Here is a 24688-nt window from a genome sequence, read left to right on the forward strand (position 1 = left end):
GATCTGGAGAAAATAACCACGCCGAGCACAAAAAATGTCACCATTTTTGAAAAATTGGAACAATAATCTGATCCCATTACCCATTCACCAATTGCAAAAACAAATGTTCAACTGTTTTGTACTCTCTTAGTTAATTAAAACTATTCGAGAGTTCATGAGTGCAACTTCGAATGTTTTTTAAAAAAAACCTCTTAAGACAATTGTAAGATAAGCATTTTTTCATGCAAAATACAATCAATTGTTTGGAGAAAGTTTGTCGTTTAACATTTTATTCTTGAAGCCAATTTAATCAACGCACCTATTCACCGAACTGTGGTGATTTTTAAAAATTGTCCATCAAATTATAATAGGCAAATTAAGTCGTTATATACTGATTGATTTCTTCAGTATATAGGTTTGAAAGCAAACCAGTTTTTCAATCTGATTAAATTTTTCTTGATTTTTCTTCTAGTTTTCTAAATTTTTGTGGAATTTTCTTTTTATTGTTTTTTTTTGCAATTCAGTCACTATCATTTTCCTCTTGCATGCAACTATTTGATATCTGTTTTTGAGGGCATTAACTGGTTTTTCTTTGACAATAGTAACTTCAAACAGCAATAATTTCATGAATACACCTCTATCAAGGCAAAATTACAATTATCCGGCTGCATTTTAAGCCAATTAAAATGTTTTTTGGCTGACCATTTGACAAAATTATTAAAGAGAAAAAGTTTTTTTTTAATTTTTTTTTCTTCAATTTATCCCAACATACGCTAATTCAAAATACAAAATCATGTATTTAGCATCTCGTATCATATTAAAAAAGACCAAATGACTTGTTTTAAGTTGGAACGTATCAGACTGCCGCTTACGCGTGTTATAAGAATTCAATATACAGAAACTGGTCAAATTGGCAGTTTTCAAGCCCCCATAACTTTAACAGAATTAGCACAGGTAAAAATTGTATTAACATTTGAAATCCGGTCAATTATGTTTTCATAAACTTCGGGCCAAAATTCGAAAAATGGCTGAATAGAAAACCACTCCAAGCATAAATATTCAGCTTTTTCTTCAAAAGTCAGAACAACCAGACTGTTTGCATCAGGGCCAAGTACTGAATATTCCGACTGCGTTTTAAGGTGTATGGAGCAGCAATAACATGGAAAAATTTAATGTAAAAAAATGAAATGCCTTTTTTTCAATTTGGTTTTTTTTTGTGAAAATTATTTCCGTGCACGCCATATAAAGTACAAAGTGGTAACTTTTGCTCCTAGTGGCAAAGAAATTATGGCAAATAATCTTCCTGGAACCAATTTTGACAGTTTTCTAAGACGAAAGAAATCTCCGCTTATGCCTTAATAGCGCGAAATATATCGCGTGTTTATCGTCCCAAATTGGCCGAAATGGAAAATTTCAAACGCCCATAGTCTTATGGAAAATGATCACAGGTGAAATATGTATGTTTTTATTTTTTTAAAATTAAATCAAAATTTGTCTGAAGAAAAAAACTGCCCCGAGCACAAATATTTTGGTTTTTTCGTTTCGAAAGTCGGGTCAACATTGTTAAAATGAAGTAAAAATAGATCACGCACAATTTCAGGAAGAAAATTTTTACGGCGTACAGTGATGCATAATTTGTATCAATTAGCTTGTCTTTAATCATATTGAACTTAAACGAGCCATATTAACCCGGAAAACCCGAAACTTTGCGCTTATTTAATATCCCAGTTTTGCTAAATCACCATTTGTCAAATCCTAGCAACTTAACATCAAATAATTGCAATTAAAATAACAATTAGTTTTTGAGCTTAAAATAGCAGTATGTTTTTTATCATGTAAAAATTTTTTATTTAAAAACTGAAGTTTGTCATGAAAAAGAAATCACCCCAAGATCTACTATAATAATATTTTTTCTTAGCAAATATCAATTATTAGTACAAGAGACAATTTTCGTTTTTTACCGCATGTTTTTAATTACTTTTTCAATTACACAACATTTTCATTCAAATGTTGTGCTTTTTTTTCAGAACACGAGATTTTCGCTCATAACAACGCAAACCCGAAATGCATCAGTTTCTAGGCTTCGAAATTGACCTGCTTTATTACTATTTCACCCAAAGTTTTTGTCTAGCTACTTGTAACAATTTTTTTAGTTTAACAGAAAATCTATGAACATTTGCTTCTTCAATGTGTTTTTTAACAAGTAAAAATTTTTGTGTATAACTTTCAGTTTAAAAACTGAAGTATGTCATGAAGACTGAAGTCACAACAAGCACTACTACTACGTTATTTTCTTTCATAATACTTTTCCAATATAAGTATAAATTAAACTTTTCGTTTTTTTACCGCATTTTTTTTTTCAATTACTACAAAAAGATAATTTTTTTTCAAAAAGAGTTAAAATGTCAATTTTGTTTGTTGTCGCAGTAATATATTTGCAAGTATATAGTTCAACTCAACATATTTATATTGCTTTAAACTGATAGCTTCGAAATTTGAAATTTTATTTTCAATTTTATTTTTTTATTTTTTCACAACAGATATTTTCCCTCCTAGCAACGCAAACAGGAAATATTTCAGTTTCTAGCCTTAAAATTTGCTCGGCTAACTTACTAATTTACCCAATTACGGCGCACAGTAGTTGACCCTATGCAAGAGAAAACTTGAGTTTTCTTCTCATTATTTATGATATTATTTATTTAGGAGACAAGAGAGAAGTTATGCTTGTTGAAAAAATACCGGCTCAAAAAAGAACTTTATACTTATGATATAAGTTATGGATATTGAAGTTGATTAGGAGGTGAGTGGGTGTAATGCGACAACTCGCAAGAAAAGACAACTAACATTAAAAGACAACTCGCTATATACTCACCGCCGCAGTCGCGCCAACGTGTTGCGAGCTTGCCAAGAGATGGCAGAACTTCATTCAGAGTTTAGAGCCGTTTATCGCCGCAAAGCGGCAACGCGCGCATAGCGCGCCCACCGGCGACCTTAAACCGAGAATATACAGTTTCCAATTAGCTTCAAGAATTTGCGAAGTATCGCTTTCCTTAAATTTTGCGAGTTGCCTTTTCTTGGGTGTTGTCTTTTCTTATGAGTTGTCACGGTACCAAGAGTGGGGTGTGCTGATCAAGATGGATATAAGCATTTTCGGTATTTTACGTGTAGAATAAGAACGAAACCAATTCATCAAATCAAAGTTTTATGATAATTGGTGTCATGGTAAAACAACGGCAAAAGTTTTTGTCGAGCTATTTGTAAGGAAAATTTTTAGTTTGATAAAAAAATCTATGAATATTTGCTTCTTCAACTTTTTATCACAATTTGTTTTTTGAAAAAATTCTATCGAAAGGTCAAAATTTATCTGAAAAATTAAAAAATAAATCTTTGGAAATTGCAGAAGTAGTTTGAAGAAAAATATCAATGCATTCTACAACGCTTCAGGTTAGCTGATACAATTGTGTACTAATTATCCTCCGCGTGTAAAGGAACGCTTGTTTCATCATGTCAGTAAACTATTTTTAATGAGTTCTGGTTTTGGGTGGTTTTTCAGTCAAGCGTAAGATTTCTAGCTCAAACGTTTTGTGAAGCAACCGTTGCAGCAACTTCGAAGAGACGTAGCTTAGACTGTATGTAAACTCTGTGTAGCTTGAGCACATTGCAGGAGCTATAATAATTGTAAAATTCTGATAAAATAAATTGAAATTTTAAAAGTTATTGAAACTGAAAACTTTGAAAAATTAAGAGGAAAACTAAAAATCTGTTGCAAACATAAGTTTGATTCAAGCTCTGCCAAACACTTTAAAGTGCATAAAAACTTACCAATGAATCAAGGAAATCAGAGTAGATTAAAATCGCTCAAAAACGACCGATTTGGTTCAAGTCAAACTAAGTAGGGCAGAGTCAACGTCGAAAAAAATTCGCTCCACGGAGCTTAGATTAAAAGATTTTTGCCCAACCGGTCGATATATACTTTGACAACCTCAAATTTAGTGATTAAATAACAGATTGATTTTGTTTGAATTCGTTCTTTTTCTGTAACTCTGTAATTTAAATGCAACCAAAAGTTCTATGAACGCACCCGGGTCGAGATTCTCGATTTAAGTTACGACTCGACCAAAAAATGGTATGTTTCGACCGTCTCGATCCTGGCTCGATATGTTTCGACCGACTCGACATAAGTTGTCTATGTTTCGACTACGTTCGAACGAGGAAGAACATTTTGACCAAGTTCGACCGAGGAAAAACATTTCGACCAAGTTCGACCGAATAAATTTTTTGACCGAAAAGAATTTCAACCGAGAAAAGCAGTTCGACTGTGTTCGACCAAGGATAAATGTTTTGACCGATTTCGAACGAGGAGTTTTTTCGACGGATCAAAAAACCATTTCGACTGCGTTAGACGCAGGGTTTTCTCGACTGAGAAGCGTTTCGATGCAAGAATGAATGTATGAACGCATGTCCATTTTCATCATGTATGTATGTATTGAAGGATGTTTGTATAATATTATGTGTTTATGTAAGTATCTACATATGTATGTATGTATGAATTCATTTATGTATGTATGTATGTATGTATGTATGTATGTATGTATGTATGTATGTATGTATGTATGTATCTATGTATGTATGTATGTATGTATGTATGTATGTATGTATGTATGTATGTATGTATGTATGTATGTATGTATGTATGTATGTATGTATGTATGTATGTATGTATGTATGTATGTATGTATGTATGTATGTATGTATGTATGTATGTATGTATGTATGTATGTATGTATGTATGTATGTAAATATGTATGTATGTATGTATGTCTATATGTATGTATGTATGTATGTATGTATGCATGTAAGTATGTATGTATGTATGTATGTATGAGTGCATGTATGCATGTATGTATGTATGTGTGTATGTATGTATGTATGTATGTATGTATGTATGTATGTTTGTATGTATGTATGTATGTATGTATGTATGTATGTATGTGTGTATGTATGTATGTATGTATGTATGTATGTATGTATCTATGCATGTATGTATGTATGTATGTATGTATGTATGTATGTATGTATGCATGTATGTATGTATGTATGTATGTATGTATGTATGTATGTATGTATGTATGTATGTATGTATGTATGTATGTGTATGCATGCATGCATGCATGTATGTATGTATGTATGTATGTATGTATGTATGTATGTATGTATGTATGTATGTATGTATGTATGTATGTATGTATGTATGTATGTATGTATGTATGTATCTGTGTAAGCATGTATGTATGTATGTATGTATGTATGTATGTATGTATGTATGTATGTATGTATGTATGTATGTATGTATGTATGTATGTATGTATGTATTTATGTATTTATGAGTTTATGTTGTATTTGTATGTACGTATGTATGTAAGTATGTGTTTATGTATGTATGTGTTTATGTATGTATGTATGTATGTTCAACTTTATGTTTCGACTTTGTGTTCGACTTCTTGTTTCGACTTTGTGTTCGACTTTATTTTTGTTCCGACTTTCGATACGAAAGTAACGGAATATTTGTGCTCGGGGTGGGTTTTTTTTTTCTTCAGACAAATTTCGACTTTTTAACTAGCCATTTTTGACGGAAATTTTTTATATCATTCGAAAGCTACTGTTGTCCTGAGCTTAAATTTGAAAAGATATTTCACCTGTGATCATTTTTCGTAAAGTTATGAGGGTTTAAAGATTGCCATTTTGACCAATTTGGGACAATTAACGCGCGATATAATTCGCGCTATTAACGCGTAAGTGGAGAATTAATTCGTCTTAGAAATCGTTCCAAATTGGTTTTAAGAACTTATTTGCCATAATTGATTTGTTAAAAGGAGCGAAATCTATTGTTTTGTACTTTATATGGCGTGTGGGGGGATGATTTTCATAGAAAAATTTTCAAATTTTAGAATTTTTTTTTTTTTCATTTTATTTTATTTAATTTAATTTTTTTAATGTTGTTTATGTTATTACTGCTCCATAAACGTTAAAAGGCAGTCGAAACTTTCAGGGCTTCGCCCTGATACGAGCAGTCTTGTTCGACTTTGTGTTCGACTTTATTTTTCGACCGCCTCGGTCGAAACATAAATCGCAAACCTCTATCCGGGAATGGTTCAGTGACAATAGTTTTTATTCCAGTGACAATAGTTCAGGAAAATTGTAGGATATCATGTTCTCGTTGCCATTTTAGCCACCACATTAAACTATAATCCCCTAAAATAGACAACACAGCTGGTCGGTGTACAGTTTTTTCTACACTATATTTTTAATTGAAGCATGGGCGAACATTTTTTGACACGACCAAGCTATGCCTGTTATTTACTGAAATAAATTTTATTTCTTCAGCATGAGTGATACGCCAGGCCCTTGCTTGAAAAAGCTTTAACATTTCGCAAACTAGTTTAAGCTATCAAAATAACTGCAAGTGTTTTACAGTTACATCCTTTAATAGCTTCAGCAACAGTTTCTTCTCAAGAATAGTTAAATAAGAGAAGAAAGTGCAGTTTTTTTCGAACCAATTTCAGCCATAAAATCATAGTGAAACGCATAAAAAAATATGTTTGATAGCTTTCAAATTAATTTTTTTATAGACCAAAGCAAATTTTTTATGAGTCAAAACAAAATGTCAGAAACACTTAAAATTAGTCAAATTTTCAATGATTGAGTCCTGCTTCAAAGATTTTAAAAATTGGGCTCCAATTTAATTTTTGCTGCACTTTTAATTCATTTTTGCTGCAATGGAATTGATTTAATGTACTGTAGTTGTCCTCGCTGTAGGGAATTGTTGCTCCGATATGTCACTGATAGACAGAAGAAATTATTGTGAATGGTGGTTTTTTTCCGCCCGGTCTAAGGAACCGTATTGAAAAGTCATATTGTTAAGTCTCAAAGTGAAGAAAAACTTGTCTCAGTTTTTGACTTTTCTGACACAAGTTTTGCAAAAGACAGATAATTTAGCAAAGATTCTTTATAGTTACAACAGAAACAGAATATTATATTGGGGGCTTAAGAGTTTTATCAACGGGCTTAACGGCTGCAGATTTTATTGCTTTCTCACAAACGATACTAAATTTTTTTTGGTCAAAAAGTGTTTATCTCCTGATTTGCTCCGGGTATTCGCGCAAAGATAACTGTCGGAACATTCTGTCCTAACTGCAGAGTGAATGACTATTGTTTGATCTTAAAGTGTCCTTTTGAGCTCTTGTTCTTTCAGAACCCAAAAAGTAAAAAGAATTTGGCATCATTTACTTCGAAGATAGCTGATTTTATTTCTCAATAGGTTTATATACATATAAGATTTATGTTCGGTTATTGTAATTGTGTAGCTGCTATGACCATATGCTTTGTTACTTCATAGTTTGAAAAAAGTCTTTGAGCCTTTCTGTCAATAACATGTTAGAATTTACGTGGCGAGTAGATTACTATTGTGCATCTACAGTGCACTGAGGACAAACTCGAAGTGACACCACCAAAAAAGGCAGAATTTGAAACTATTTTGTTTTTGAAGATCTACATGAAAAGTCGACTAAGATTTGACTATTGACTAAACATTTGTTATTGTCAGGCCTAATTGAAAAATAGCAAACGAAAACTTTTTCTGACGCTGAGTAACACAAAACCACATTACTGATTTGATAACATTTGCTTTTGTAGCAGTTAATAAAAGCGTAAACTTAGAAATGCTTTGTTTTTGATTGAAGTTATAAAGTGTCTTCAACGTTTGAGTTGCTTGAGGGGATTTGATTTAGTAGTTTTTACAAACTATAAACTCTTCATTCGAACTTGGGTATGAATAACTGATGGGTTGTGCAAATGGAGAGAGCCTTTTCAGCTGAAGAAAGTGTGGGAACATCCGGAGGACAGACTAAGAACTCCAGTATCGAAATGTTAGCTTCATTTTAGTTTCATTCATGTGAAGTTCGATTTTGTCTAAGGAAAAATTTGAGCAGATGGACCAAAAGTTGCTCGATAATTCGATTCATACTCAAAACAATTTAAAATTAAGAATTTCAAAAATTTTGCAACATTTTTATGAAAAGAGGAAAGCTGAAATTAAACAACTTTGATCCATTATCATTGGACGGAAAATGTATCGTAAGCCATTCTTTTGCGAAACAAATCAAATGATTTTTAAGTTTGTTTTTTAGTAGTATTTTATTGTTCCGACTTTCGATCCGAAAGTAACGGAATATTTGTGCTCGGAGTGGGTTTTTTTTCTTCAGACAAATTTCGACTTTTTAACTAGCCATTTTTGACGGATTTTTTTTATATCATTCAAAATGTACTGTTGTCCTGAGCTTAAATTTGAAAAGATACTTCACCTGTGATCATTTTCCGTAAAGTTATTAGGGTTTAAAGATTGCCATTTTGGCCATTTTGACCAATTTGGGACAATTAACGCGCGATATAATTCGCGCTATTAACGCGTAAGCGGAGATTTAATCAAAAAGAGGTTGAAATTTTAGGGCTTCACTGATAAGCTGAGTGAAAAAGCTGATAAAAAGCGAAAACGATTTTTCTCAATTAAGGACAATCTAATTTTGCTATAATGTTTTAAGAAATTCGGGACAAAAATTAAATGTTAGTTATTTGAAGATTATTGAAACTAAATGTATCTTAGTTTTTAACTTGCCTTAGCAAACTGCCATTTTTATAAAACGCGTCCAGACAATTCGGCCAAAGAAAATTCAGCCGATTTGAAATTCAAACAATTCAGCTAAAAGTATGCAGACAATTCAGCCAATAATACTGACCGCCGCAGTCGCGCCAACGTGATGCGAGCTTGCCAACAGAGGGTAGGACTCCAATCGAAAATTAGAGCATGTTATCCCCGAGAAGCGGCTACGTTCGAGTAGCGCCCACACGCGACCTTAAGCCGAGAAAAAACTGCAATTCCGATTTTTTTTCTTTCGAATCTGGCTGAATTGTCTCAGGATTAATTGTCTGTATATTTCTGGCTGAATTGTCTGAATTTCAAATTGGCTGAATCTTCTTTGGTCGAATTGACTGTGCGCCTTATAAAACACTAAACTTCCACAAAAAAGTTTAGAAAAGAGACTAACAAGTCAGTTAAAACAAGCTGATTTGTAGATCAGAAACTCTGTATGTGCTCAGAAAAACCTAATTTTGGTTCCAGGAAGCTGATTTAGGTGCCTATTGCTCAGTAAAAATTGTGTTCAATTCTCTATCAAAACCATTTCTTTTCATGACAAATTACATAAAAGAAACAAACAAGGCTAAAGCTTACATAATTGCTGCATAAAAATATCAGTATTCGGACCATATAGCTTGTTCGACTGAAAACTGGACTATTTTTTAGGGGATTAAGCAGTTTTTTGTAGGCTATCTAGACTTTATTTTTAAAAAATACGATTTTCTTTTGTGTTATCAGAGGGTATGAGGATTAGAACTAAGCTGCAGAAACTTATCGCTCCCAAATTAGTTAGGGTAAAATGAAGATTAAGAAAGATGTCAAAAGATTTATGTCAAAACAATGTCAATTTTTGAATAATGTGAAAACCAAATGTATTCAAACCATTTTTTCACCAATGTTTTAGTGAACTTAATTTAAAGAGCTTTTTGTGTGTTTTGAATTTTAAAGAGCAAGTTAAAGGACTTCGTATGATATATCACAAAACATACATTTCAAATAAGACTGCTCGTAACATTAATTGGCCGCGAAAAAATTTTGGTATACAAAATATTGACAAACTTCAAACTTTAGGTTGATAAAATCAAAGTGTTAAAATTTGAGTAACTTTTTGGAATGTCTTTGACCAATTAGCTTACCTCATTTCAATTTGGAACGATAATGAGCGCAGATAATTAGCCACACACAAGTAAATTGCGTATTGAAACAAACTTTCAAAGTTTTATTCCAGCACCAAAGACGCACTGTAGCCAGATCGATGCCCATACGCAGTCAACTTTTCTAAAATCGGTCTCAATAAAAAAGCCACCCCGGGCATATATGTTCCTCGTTTTCCGAAAGTCGGAAGAGTTACAATTGATTTGTTAAGGAACAAAATCTCTCTTTTTGTACTTTATATGGCGTGTGGGGGAATGTTTTTCATAAAAAAAAATTTAAAATTTTAGAAAAAAAAATTTCCTTTTATTTTATTTCATTTAATTTTTTTTATGTATTACTGCTGCTCAATAAACCTTAAAAGGCAGTCGGAACATTCAGGGCTTCGCCCTGATACGAGCAGTCTTGTTTATTTTATAATTGTTTATTAATCCATTATAATTGATTAATTTGGAGTTTTATTGAGAAACACCCTGAAAATCCATGATGATCGATTTTATCCATGGAAGCTCATTGCGGGAAATGTTTGTCATTGCTGATTCAGTAATCAATTATTGTTGATCAGGACTTGATCATTGATGAATCAGTACTGAAAGCCTATTTCTGAATTAGCTCTGAATCAGGGCAGAGTTTTTTGGAATCAGCGCTGATTTACCTCTGATTTTCTGATTTGAAATACTAAGCAAAGCTGATTATTCTCTCTAAAAGCTTAAAATAGTGAGCCAATAGTGTGCTTACGACAGCCTGAGCCCCAAAAGCAAACTTGTTTTATCGCTGTTTTTCCGTCATTCAATGATAAAATAATCCGTAGCAACAACTTTCAATGAATTCTCTATGATTGAAAACTGGAAGCTACACTATCATGTTATACTATTGAGCCAGGGAGGGATGGTCGTCGCTGCGAGATCAGGTCGGGGGTGGCATTCAGGATCCCTTTACAATTTTTCAAACGTTTTTCCTTTAATGAATTTAAGTTAAATTTGCATAACAGAAATTGAATGGCTAGTATTTTTGTGCAGCTTGAATTTATATGATTCATCTGATAAAATGTTATGATTATTTCAAAAGTTATGATCGTTTAACTGGCATGAAAAGCTCATTTACGCAATTAATTGCATACATTGAATCAATTGCAGCATTTCTGTTCTGCGGAGACTCTAATAGACGCGCGTTATACGTTTCTTAAAATTTTATCAATTTTTTGAGCGAACCGCAATTGCTACCTCAAACAGCGCTTGCTCTTAACTGTGTCTGTAATTTTATAGTTTGGACACGCCCGCCAAGAGTGACGTGGTTGGAGGTAGTCAGGTCGGATCTGGTCTGGGACTGGGGCTGCAGGAGGAATTGCCCCAGGATTACAAGACGTGGTGGAGACAACATAAACACAACCCCATCAGTCGGAAGGAGGCATTCGACGCATATCAGCAGTACCTGGACGAAACAAACAAGGTACATGCACGATAGCACGAATCTGAAACATTCAAGGGGTATGAAAAGGAGAGTTTGAATAGAGACGAGGTACTCGGCACATTGCTGCTTCATTTTCATTGAATATTTTTCCCTTTTCCAAAATATTGAATGAAGCCTATAATCATAAGTTTTTCAAAAGAAAAATGATGATTATAGACTTCATTCAATCTTATGGAAAGGTTAAAAATAGGCAGTAGACTAAAAGTTTTCAACAACAAAAAAGCAGCAATGTGCCGAGCCATTAGCTGTGGTGCAAGGCTGCAATTATTGTAGAAATTCTTTCCTTATAATAACCAGACTGCTCGTATCAGGGCGAAGCCCTGAATGTTCCGACTGCCTTTTAAGGTTTATGGAGCAGCAATAAAAATAAAAAAATTCAATGAAATAAAACAAAATGAAAAAAAAAAATTCTAAAATTTGAAACTTTTTATGAAAATCATCCCCCCACACGCCATTTAATGTACAAAAGGATAGATTTCTCTCCTTGTAACAAACCAATTATGGCAAATAGGCTTCTTTTAACCAATTTGGAACGATTTCTAAGATGGATTAACTCTCCGCTTACGCGTTAATAACGCGAAATATATCGCGCGTTAATTGTCCCAAATTGGCCAAAATGGCAATCTTTAAACCCCCGTTAGTTTACGAAAAACGATCACAGGTGAAATATCTTTTCAAATTTGAGCTCAGGGCAACAATACCTTTCGAATGATATTAAAAAATTCCATCAAAAATGGCTAGTTAAAAAGTCGAAATTTGTCTGAAGAAAAAAAAACCCACCCCGAGCACAAATATTCCGTTACTTTCGTATCGAAAGTCGGAACAATAACAAACTCTTAAGTAACAAACTGATTCTATTGCATATGACTAGGTTTGTTCATTTTCTAAGTTTTTTGATAAATTGAGGGGTATAGATTTTAGTTTAAATTAATTGCTTAGTACCTGTAGATTTAGGGGATTCCTCCTTAAATTGTCCCTTTGGCAGTAACTTCAGCGGAGCGACCGAGATTCACTATTATCTTCAATCCCGAAAGGGTTAATTTGGTGGCAAATATCCTGTACTGCTCTCTGTTGCTTGCCCCTTCTGTGTATTGCTCTTGGGGTCTCGTCAACACAATCGTAATGATCACCAATTGTAAATTACTTCAAATGATTATACGTCCAATTACCGAAGCCTTGATATAAACTAATAATCACACTAAAGGAAGGGGTCCGCGTTTTATTAGCACAATTGCCTACTTGCAATTTAACTTCCACTAAAGTCACAAACACTAATATTTTCTCTCTGATGAGAACCAATTATCTATTTTTTCTGCTATAATTGTTCTCTTACTCTGAGAACCAACTACTCAATTCGCTAGCGATAATTGTTCGCTCTAACTAAATGAGAACCAACTACTCTTAAAAGTAGCTAACAACTTTTCTGGCTCTCAAAGGTTCTCCGGTACACTCCAATTCCTTATCTTTCTCTACACCTAGTTTTACTTAAGTCACGCCATTCCCGATCAGTCCTGACATCCGCTTAAATCTCCCGTCTGCACATGTTTCAAGAGTATATCCCTCCCCCTGGTACGTGCCAAGGTCGCTTTCTTTCATCAATCGTTTCACGCTTATTAGATACCCAGTATCCGGTAGGTGTTACAACTTGACCGAGCAAACAAATGTCATACGATTCTAATCTGCAAATTCCTGACCTCAGTGACTTCAGCCCTCGTGTTCAACTTAACCTCCAAAGCATGCTATGTTTACTCAGTGACTCTCCCAAGGTCTTTATTTTAATGATCCCGCTAACGTTCCGACCTCCCAAGGTTAGGGAGAGGCCCTTTTCATGAGTAACTAATTAATTTCAGGCATCTGAATTTTCGATCTGTACTCTATTCCAATCCCGACCTTCTAGCTGTCAGGGGAACGTAGTATGTCTATTAGGGGTCAAATCAAACCAAAAAATCACCTCCGGGAAGCCAAGTAAATTCCCCGTCCGTTCATACTATTTAGGAGACCTAATTCTCATGCTGCAGTTCTATTACGATGAGATTGCTCTGGGACTACTTTTCTTTAGTCTAGTTGAATTGCTATTTATAGATCACTCACTAAGCTAAACTGAACCCAATGTCTACCAAGTTCACTTTGAATTATTTCTACTACTCCAAGGTTGCAATGCAAAAGATATATCTCTATCAGCTTCTGCTCTACCTCCCAAAATATGAGTTTTCCTCCCAACTTTTAGCAAGGTGACCCTTTCTCATTTCCAGGGGTTGGGCTGTGGAATATGCTACTTTCCGGTATTAATCTTATGGTTTTCCATTCAATTTTGGGGTCAAAACCGCCAACGGTCAACCTAAGGTCACCCAGGGTAACTAGGTAACAGGGTAACCTAAGGTAACTACCAAATTCCATCCATATCCTATTAATACTTCAATAGTTATCCCATTTTGAAGGTCCATTATCACCTTTCCGGAAAAAGGCTACTAACACCTGAAGGAGTCGCCGGAGTGTTTTCAATCACAAGGGGTCTTTTTTCGGTGTTTGTATCATATGTCGATTGCTGCAATGAAGTCATTATGCCATTGTTCATCAGTTTGCGTTAATTGCCTATTTCCCGTTTAAGGGGGTGTTTTTTCAAGTGCTAATAGCTTCTGGTCCAAACGTCGGATTTGTTTCAAATTACAACACAAGATATATATTGGCACTATCTATCATCCCTTCAAGTTTCAGCTCCTTGTGACTATTGGAGGCCGAGAAATGAATTCCGGAAAATAGGGGTAGGTTTGCTTACTTCGGGCATAAAACCGGAAGTAGGGGTCCTAGGAGACTGGGATTCTAAACTTAAGCTTCCATTAACTAGGCCTACAACATACTAATACTAAAATTTGAATCCAAAACAGCCGCTAGTTTCTGAATTCTGATAGGGCCATTTACACTTTCGGGGACCGTTATCACTTCCCCCCCAGGGGTCTGAGGGGTCCCGATTTTTTATGCCCGGGTCAAATCATCTCTAGTATCGGTCCTCTGAATTTCATAACATTAGCTTTCTTAGTTCCGATTCGGGGGGGGGGGGGGGTTCGCCGATTTTTTCAAATTTTGTTTTCTGGCATAGGAATGACAATTTCTGCCAACTTGATCTATTTTGAGCTCTACCCTTTGTTTGCTCTACTACTTAACTTAATGACCAATGAATCTTACGCTCAGGTTAATATAGCATGACGAATTGTAGAATCTTTTTTCTTATGTAGAATCACGAATTCTGCAGTACCTTTACTATTGCTGGCGGTGCAGCATAGATATAGTACCGGTGTTTTTATTTCAGCCAAAATGTATCAGTTTGAAAAGTGGGCAACACCTGAGACGACCGAACAACATCACTTCAATCCAGAGCAAATTCGCCCTCAAATACAGACTCCTTTCTTTCTACGAAACAAGAGACATTATCGAAGAAGTCAAGTCAGTCAAACAAACAGACGAGAAACAAACTCCTGAAAATTTACAGTTTGACCCTAAGTCAGATTATATAGTTCAATCTGCTCACAAATCGGAAGAGCTGTTAGCAGAAAACAATGGAACAGATGTGTCTGAAATATCACTTGAGGTGGAGATAAACCCTTTTGCAGCCCTAGTTGAAAACAGGGAAGTGTTGATGCCTCTCCCCTCGAATGGAGAACTGTCCACTGAGAATAGCAAAATATACAAGGACAACGTGAACAACCACACTCCAACAACATCTATAACGACTGTGACCAGTGGTAGATTATTATGATTATGACACTTCCTAGCATTTTAAAATCATTTTATGAGTTTGAGATTAAAAACCTAAATTAGGAGAAAATATTGAAAAAAAATATAAAAAGATTTATGGAAAAGGTAATTCGCGTAATTTGAAAAAATTAAAAGCTGTTATAACTTGTTTTTTTTGTTTGATCTTAAGACTAGCATGCGAATTGAAAAACAAATTAACTGAAGGCAAAGCAGGGCTTTGAAAAAAGGCAACATTATAAAAATACATCACTGATTGATTTGCTTCACTTAGGCTTCGGCTCTGGTGCCAGACTGTCCATCCAGGGCCATAGTACTCCCCAGATCAGAGAGGATCCCCAATCAAACCACATTAGCCCAGAGGCAGACATGGTGGCATCTCTGAGCCAGCTAGACACAGACAAGATCTGGGACATCTGGGTTCCCCCAGATGACTACTTCAAGCCCTGTTCCAAAGTGGTGTCCCTGTCGGGTGGTGGTGAAGGGGGAGTGGTGAACTGCAGATGGTGTGGGGGCACGGGCACCAAACAATGCAGAGTGTGTAAGCGGAAGAGCAAAAAGTGGAACTCGTGTGGCAACTGCAACGCAAATGGTGAACAATTGATATGTCATAAATTGTAAAATCAAATATGGAGAAATTTTTCATATCAAACATGGAGTCATTGGGGGCGGATAGCCAAGGATTTGGAAAAAAATCGACCTTTTTCGGACTGGTCAACAGGGGCGGACCTAGGATTTTCTCGAGGGGGCGGATTTTCAAAAAATTGTCGAAACTTTTGTCGACCTTTTTTTTAGACCGACCGAATTGATTTTTCGAGCTCTCCCTAAGCAGAGAGGATCCTGCGCGAAAGTTTGCTGCTCCTGTTTTGGCCAAATTTGCTGCGATCCTGTTTTACCCAAATTTGCTGCGCGAAAAACAGACAAAAAAAAGTGTTTTTAGGCACTTTTTGGAAAAATTGACCAAAAAATTGCATTTTTCGGCGCGCGCTCCCCTCTCAAAATTATTATACATTGGCGCCCAAGGCGCCTTTAGAAAACTTTTAGGGTCGGTCGGCCAAAAATGGATTTCTTAAAAAGTAGGGGGTCGAATCCCTGAGGGAGGGCGTCCGTCCCATTGTTCCGCCACCGACCGCTGGTCAAATTGAATTTTTTCAGCATTCTCTTTTACACAAAAAAGGCTTTGACAATATTTTTCAGCGCTGCAGGCAAACATTTTCCAAAATATTCCAACTAAATCCGACCAAAAGTGAATGTCGTAAGACACTACCAAAAGGGGAATCTTTGGGCGCTGAGGGAATCTTCTGGCAAAATAAAAACTACTTTTTTAGAACAAACGTTTCAAAAAAATATATTAAATAATTGAAAAAAAAAACGCTTATCTCTTCCTTGTTTTCAAATTTGAGTGTAATTGTGTTGTGCGTCAGGGTCCGTGAGTACACAACAGTATTACAATGGGGTGGACTATGACAACACATGGAACAATGACATCCCCATCATGAGTGGGAAGATCCAGGTGAAGTGTGAGGAGTGCAAGGGCATCGGGCTATCACACGATCCTTACAAGTGCAGACAGTGTCAGGGCAGGGGTGCTGTGCAGTGCACCAGGTGTGCAGGGGAAGGCAGGGTGGGGGTGGAGCGGAGTGTGCATGTGCAGTATAATAACCACTCCTCATGGGCCATAGCCAACGACACACCCATTCCACACAGGTAAAAAACAATTTACACAAAACCTCACACATGCTCCGCTTCTCCGTATAGTTTTAATTGAGACAGTTCAACTCTAAAGCGCTCTTTGTGCATCAATTTTTTTAATCAGTTCGATGAACGATTTGAAAACTCTCATATGTTTTTTTTTGGTTCCGACCATTGAAAATGGGGAGGAACTTTGTATGGGTGTGTTTTAGTGTTTTTAGTTTGTTTTTAACACAAGCATGTACCACAAATAATCATCGGAATGGGCTGAGTGATATATTTTATTAAAGCCTTTCGTTCGTGATTCGACTGATCTTACAAAATTTCCAAAATTTCCAGTGTCGAGAAAAAAATGGTTTGAAATTTTGGATTTTTTTTCTAATTTCGAGCGCGTAAAGCGAGCAAGTGGGCTTATTTATCCTTATTTTTTACTCGAGTAAATTTAGTTTTTGGAGTTTTGTAAGTGCATTTTGGTAATCAAAAACTTAACAAATTTGAGAAAATTTTTTGATTTCTTTTAATGATTTTTTTCTAGATAATTTTCTTCAAAAACTGTTGTCCATTTTGTCTATTTTACTATGACTGTTGATGATGCCTAAACTTTTTTATGTTCAGATCCTTTATCACACCACCCAGAAAAATTTGCTCTAACTTGAAAAAACTTTTTTGTGTGTGTTTTCTTTTAAGATTTCAGAGCCAAATAAAAAATTAGTTTTAAGACTTCAGAGCCAAATAAAAAATTAACCGATTGATCCAAGTTTTTTCAAATAGGGTTAAGTTTATCAAGAAACAACTTTTCTGGAGTTTCAAAGAACTTTGAGGTCATAAAGTTTTGTGAGGTTTAAGTATTTGTACTCGGGTGGTCTTTTTCTCAAGACAAACTTCGCTTTTTTAACTAGCTTTTTTTGACGTAATTTTTTTTTATCATTCGAAAATTTTTGTTGTCGTGATCTCAAATTTAAAAAGAATTCACTTAGAAGCATTTTTTGTACGGCTATGGGGAAATAAATGTTGCCAATTTCGCAATCTTGGGACAATTAACGCGCGATATGATCAACACCGGTCCAAGTTTTGACCAGATTTTGCGTCAAAAGTCTGGTCATCCCGAATTCCTGGAGGGATATCTTGTACTATTTAAAATCAAATTGTTTCTAAAATATATATTAATAAAAACTACAAAATTTTAGCTTGAAAGATATTAATTTAATAAGCAACACAAACATGTCAAGTTTCTATCGAAACCGGTCTGGGCGGTCAATAAAACTGCGAAGTCTGAAATTATTAATATTTGGTCTCAAAAGTCTGCCCTGCCCGTATCTGGTCTCGGATCGTGCGCCATGTCTAGTCGTGGCATCCCCGCCCTGGTCGCGATAGCCCGACGGTCCTTTTGATTCCAAAACTCTGGAAAAATCTGGGCATCTCAAAATTTGGACGCACAAGTCTGAAGATCAAACGCGGGCCTGACCTCAATACAACCTTATTTAATAACTAGAGGGCATTTTTTATTGGACCTTCTTGAAATTTTTGTAGTTTAGCTTGTGCAGTTTGACTAAGGAAAAAAAAACAAATTTAAGCAGTATTGTTTGATGTTTCCTTCTAGGTTCCTACAACAGTTGTGCGGAGTGGTGATTTGGGAGGAGGAGACAGACCAGGCCACAGACTCTCCCAACCTGGACAAACTCATGGACGGCAAGAGCCTCACTCTCCGTGCCAGACACCATCACAAACTCACACAGTCCCAGAGAGGTGAACTCAGATTTACTGAAAGTGTAAAAATCATAAAAATTGATTCCAGTATAGGTCCACGTTTATCAAATTAATCTGAAGAAGAAGAATTAACTTTTCATTGTAGCAATTATACAGCATTGCACATAACACATTCGAAAATACGCAACTCTGAGAGGACAGCTGACAAACCCATATGGGTTGCTAGGTGCTCTCCTGAGCTTCTAGAAGTAGGTGACAATCAAAACCAATTTTTAAAGCCGTAAAAAAACACAAACAAAAAATGTTAAAAAACCATTGCACTTTATTGACGATTGGCTGCCTGGCTATAACGTCTCATTTTCAAAAACAAAATCAATAAAACGACCGAATAACTTCAAGTAAAGCAAAGAAAATTCTGAAACTCGCTTGTTGCAGCCCTCTTTTTTCGTCTGAAAAACCTTGACCTTGTTCCAATAACGGCTACTGCTTCTACTAACTGAGCCTTGCCTCTAAAACCTACCTGACACCAATAGATTTGGATGGAGGCTGTTTGAACACAGATCACTTAACTGAGCTCAAGCTGCACTAACCAGTGAACAAGTCCAAACAAGGTTTCAATTCGTCGGAAATTACTTCAAAACCAAAAGTTAGGTTTCATAAAGCAAATAATATCAAACCCAAGAAGACCTTCGAGAAAAATAAAAATCAGAAATAGGGAGGCAAATTTCCTAGCAGCAAATAAAACTTAACGATGTCATCTTTATTTGAAAAATACAAATGCCGATGATTATGGGCAAGTTTTTTTGATCAGATTTAGACAAACTGTCAAACTCACGAGGAAGCAAACTATTTCAGCGTTAAAAAATCAAAAACTTTCAGCCTCAATAACTTATTGATTTTCTCTTTTTTGCTTTTTTAATTAGGAAATTTCATTAAATTGACACTTGACCCACGTGTACTGAAAGTGAAAGCATCAAACAGAAAACGATATTTCAAACTAAAAATCACAATGTAGGCCAGCAAAGGAATGCAAAGTTAGATTTAATGACTCATATACAAACATTTACAGAAACTCAAAACAGTGGGAAAAAAATCATTAACAAAATTCGATTGATCGCCGGCGCAATTTTGTTAGCAAAAAATCTGAAAAAAAACTTTTTTAAAACATTAAAACTGGTCTTAACTGTGTTAGCTAGTGCAACCATACACAAGAATGCCACAAGGTGAAATTGGCCTAATGTTTGACACATTTTCGAAATGACGCCACTCTGTTTTCTTAGTTTTTTCCTAACAAAATCTGAATGAAAACGAATGGCTTATTTAACATAAGTAATCAACAAGATATATACCCATTTTAGATTATCTTTGCGGTAAATTGTTCATTTTTAGTAAAGAATTGAAAGCCAGGTTGAGCATAAAGATAACTGAAAATTCTTATCCATCTTTTGTGATAATTTTTTTAATCAAACCATCCGCTCAAAGCTGTAAAACTTTCATTGAAACTTTGAATTCAGCACTTTATTTTTGTTATAATAGTAACATCTGCAAAGGAAAAAGTTTGCAACTGCTGCAGCCCTTGATAAGAATGTTGCTATATATTAGGAACAAAAATGGCCGCATAATGGAATCCTGGGGAACACCTCACTTAAATTTTTTCCAAGAACACTTGCAATGACAAATTTAAACTGATTGCGTGAGAATTTTTGAGTGTTCTATACAATTTTAGTTTGATATCCAAATAGTGATGATTAAGCAATTCAAACGTTTTATTAATTCCAGGAAAACCGTTCTTTTTACCGGCTTGCTTTCATCTCCTTTACACTTATGAGATAGCATGAAAATTGCACTTTTTTTTTAAATTAAACTTCTTTACATATGTTAACGATTGAACTTCAAGATATTCATGTTTTCCATTGTACATTGGACACTAAGAAACTCTCTCTCCAAGTTATCAGTAGAGATATCGATAAGTAAATACATTCATTGAGTTTTGATTCTTACTTATATAACGGGTGGACAACGGCCTTGATCAACGACTTGGGAGTAATTATGATGTTTTGAAGGCTAAATCACTGAGGATTCTTGAAATGAGTACAATTGTTAGTCTGCTTGCTTCAACAATGAAACTGTTGAAGTCACAACCAAAAGACGTCTTAATTTGCGCAAAGATTTGAGCAAAGAAATTTGAGTAAAGAAATTTTTTGATTTCACTTTCTGTAACTGCAAAACTTTGGTTACTCGAGGTTATGATACCTGTCTGATTTAGATATTTAATTTGCAAACTATTCAACAATAGTAGAAAAAAACTATTGAACTTATTCGCAATAGCACGTCCGGGATAATAGTTTCCCCCGTCTATTTTTTTATGGAACGTTTTTTAGATTTACGGATGCATGTAACGCTTTTAAGTTCATTCACAGCTTTGAGTCACCAAAGACCATTTTAGATTTTATAATTATAACACTGTGTTCTTATCATTGTTCCGACTTTCGATACCTTTGGCCACTTTTTTACGTTTGGCCACAGAAAAAATTTGTATTGTTTGCTACTTGTCATTTTCTACATGTTTTTGTCTCCCCTTCCCCTGAACATTTCACACTCCCACCATTCTTATTTTCTTCACTTATCATCACCTCCCTTACCCTTACTTACATGTACCGTAGAAATACGAAGCAATACGTTAAAAACATGTTAAAAAAATGAGCAGAGCCAGCATTCAGAAAAGCTCGCTACTCGGAACATAGATTAAAATTTTTGCCCTGCCGACTTTTATATTAGGTGACCATCTCAAATGTAGTGATTCAATATCACAGTGATTTTGCTTGAATTCGTTCTTATTTTCTAGATTTATAACTCTTCCGACTTTCGAAAAACGAGGAACATATATGCCCGGGGTGGCTTTTTGTTCCGACTTTCGATACGAAAGTAACGGAATATTTGTGCTCGGGGTGGGTTTTTTTTTCTTCAGACAAATTTCGACTTTTTAACTAGCCATTTTTGACGGAATTTTTTTATATCATTCGAAAGGTAATGTTGTCCTGAGCTCAAATTTGAAAAGATATTTCACCTGTGATCATTTTTCGTAAAGTTAAGGGGGTTTAAAGATTGCCATTTTGGTCAATTTGGGACAGTTAACGCGCGATATATTTCGCGCTAATAACGCGTAAGCGGAGAGTTAATCCGTCTTAGAAATCGTTCCAAATTGGTTAAAAGAAGCTTATTTGCCATAATTGATTTGTTACAAGGAGCGAAATCTATCCTTTTATACTTTGTATGGCGTGTGAGGCATGATTTTCCCAAAAAAAATTCAAATTTTAGAAAAAAAAAATCAATTTATTTTTTCTTACATTTAGTTTTTTAATGTTATTACTGCTCCATAAAACCTTAAAAGCCAGTCGGAACATTCATTCCGTCTGATTCTTGTTTCAATTTAATTTCCATTTTTCCCTGCTCTTTCAAATCTCACTCTTTTGAGTGTTACTGTTTCATTTCATGACTATGGTTTTTGAAATCCATTTCGTTTCTCAATAAGAGTTATTGTTCCGGCTTTCATAACGAAAGTAGTGGAATATTTGTGCTCGGGTGGGTTTTTTTAGACAAGTTTCGACTTTTTAACAAGCCATTTTTGACGGAATTTTTAAAATATCATTCGAAAGCTATTGTTGTCCTGAGCTTAAATTTGAAAAGATGTTTCACATCTGATCATTGTTCGTAGAGTTATGGGGCTGTAAAGATTGCCATTATGGCCAATTTTGGACAATGAACGCGCGATACTAACGCGTGAGCGGATATTTAATCCGTCTTAGAAATCGTTCCATATTGGTTCAAGGAAGCCTATATGCCTTAATTATTTTGTTAATAGGAGCAAAAGCTATCACTTTGTACTTAATATGGCGTGTGAGGGGATGATTATACAAAACTAATCATTTTTGGTGGCTTTTTGTTCCGACTTTCGATACGAAAGTAACGGAATATTTGTGCTCGGGGTGGGTTTTCAGACAAATTTCGACTTTTTAACTAGCCATTTTTGACGGAATTTTTTATATCATTCAAAAGGTATTGTTGTCTTGAGCTTAAATTTGAAAAAATTTTTCACCTGTGATCATTTTTCGTAAAGTTATGAGGGTTTAAAGATTGCCATTTTGGCCATTTTGACCAATTTGGGACAATTACCGCGCGATATAAATCGCTCTATTAACGCGTAAGCGGAGATTTAATCCGTCTTATAAATCGTTCCAAATTGGTTGAACGAACCTAATTTGCCATAATTGATTTGTTACAAGGAATGAAATCTATCTTTCTCTACTTTATATGGTGTGTGGGGGGATGGTTTTTATAAAAAATTTCAAATTTTAGAAAAAAAAATTATTTTATTCTATTTCATTTAATTTTTTTAGGTTATTACTGCTGCTCCATAAACCTTAAAAGACAGTCGCAACAATCAGGGCTTCGCCCTGATACGAGCAGTATTGTTCAAGCTTTCAATTTAATAGAATCAATTTCTGAGTGGAAAGTGAGTAGTTAACCATATCAGTTTGGTTTTTCTCGTACTCCTGCTTTCCGATGTATGAAAACAAAAAATTCAAGAACCAAATATTTATCATTGATTTTGATGATTTATCATTGATATTTTAACTTGTCTTTCAGGCTCCAGAAAACCGAAATGACCCACGTTTTAATCAGGCAGGGTTTCTTAGTTGCGATGAGAAAGACACGTTTTCGAGCACCTTAGCAAATTTCACAATTGAATCTCAAATAGGTTGAATTGTCTTTGGCCGAATTGTCTGTGCGCCGTTTTGTAAATAACGTTTCAAGAATTTCATCTAGTTGTCAAGGAAGAAGAACTTTTCTCTCCTTGTGGGGAGTTGTATACTGTAAAAGTAATATATTTTTCATGTTGTTTTTATAACAGATTTTTTGGATTTGTATAATTTTGAGTTAACGTTTGGAATTGTATTCTTGTGATTTAAAGCAGTCTAAATGATCATTTTAAAGAAACCTTGTTTCAATTGAACATATTATATCTCGTGGTTACTCAAACCTACATACATGTTCTTTCAGTTCTTCATGTTGTTTAAGAAGAGATTTAGTGCACAATACTTAATTCAATTGTCTGAGGAAACAACACTCTATCATCTCGACTAAGTAGTTGTGTTTCTGATCTCCCTCATACAAACCTCTGATACCTTGAATAAGGTTTTCGTTTTTGAGTTGATTACAAATGCTTCCCGCTTTTGTCCATGTTGATTCGATACGATCATCTCCTTCTAGATACGTCTAGATACGTTATCTAGATACTCCGTCTAGATACTAACGTATCTAGATACTCCGTCTAGATACGTTAAATCTTTGTAGCTTCTTAAGTGGTTCACTTTTGAGAACTGGTGCGAGACTCTAATTTCTCAATACTCCTCTTTGGCTGTGTTTCCGGAGAAGGGCACAATCATTGGTCTGTGGTTCTTCGGTAATTCGGCTCTTTTTTGCATTTTGGGCAGCTCTATTTTTAGAACTTAGTTTTTAGAATTTAATTTTAGGCAGCTCTATTTTTTTTTTTTGAAAATTAAACTCTTTTTATCTGAACTATTACATTTATTTTGTGGTTAAAGGTGGGTTGTTTCAGCTAATGTCTCAATTTTAGCTAACTCTTTAGAACGAAAGAAGGAAAGAAAGAAAGAAAGAAAGAAAGAAAGAAAGAAAGAAAGAAAGAAAGAAAAGAGTTTATTTCTCCGGTCAACATTTCTGACATGCTCTATCATTTAGATAATATACTAATTCAACTAATTAGACAATGGGATCGTCAGGTCCTCTAGCCTCTTCCTTGAAATTTCACTAACAGTTGTTTTACTCCAACTTTAGGGCGCATTCTGCAGCAGCGGCAGTGTGTGAGTGTGATTCCTATTTATGAGGTCAGCTACCGGGTCTCCTCCTTCTGGACCAACTCCTTCTTTGTCTGTGGTCTGGACCGCAAAGTGTGTGTCAGTGAAACAGTCTCCTCCTGCTGCAACGTCCTCTGATCAAACTCCATTTTAGTCTCGTTTCAACAACAATCAAAACCCTACAACCCCCCCCCCCCCACACACACACACACACTTACACACACACACACACACCCCACCAAGTTTGAAGAATAGGTAATGTTTGAAATTGCCTCAGAAGGCTCCTATGGTCCAAATAACTAAATTCAGGGTATGTTGGTCTGTTTGAAAAGAGACGTTTTAGTCCGATTATTTGTAGAGCATGTTTTAT

The 24688-nt window shown here is 35.1% G+C and overlaps 1 protein-coding gene across 1 annotated transcript; it reads left to right on the plus strand.

Moving 5' to 3' along the window:
* The first annotated feature begins 7566 nt into the window (after positions 1–7566).
* Positions 7567–24535, plus strand: LOC134845080 (uncharacterized). The gene is made up of 7 exons (XM_063861931.1): positions 7567–7904; positions 11089–11272; positions 14601–15033; positions 15318–15635; positions 16468–16750; positions 18336–18481; positions 24299–24535. Exons 1-7 carry the CDS (start codon positions 7831–7833, stop codon positions 24454–24456), a joined length of 1596 nt encoding a protein of 531 aa, XP_063718001.1. The 5' UTR covers positions 7567–7830; the 3' UTR covers positions 24457–24535.
* The last annotated feature ends 153 nt before the right edge of the window (positions 24536–24688 follow it).

The sequence above is a fragment of the Symsagittifera roscoffensis genome, chromosome 1 (genome assembly GCF_963678635.1).
Source record: "Symsagittifera roscoffensis chromosome 1, txSymRosc1.1, whole genome shotgun sequence".
NCBI classification, from domain to species: Eukaryota; Metazoa; Xenacoelomorpha; order Acoela; family Convolutidae; genus Symsagittifera; species Symsagittifera roscoffensis.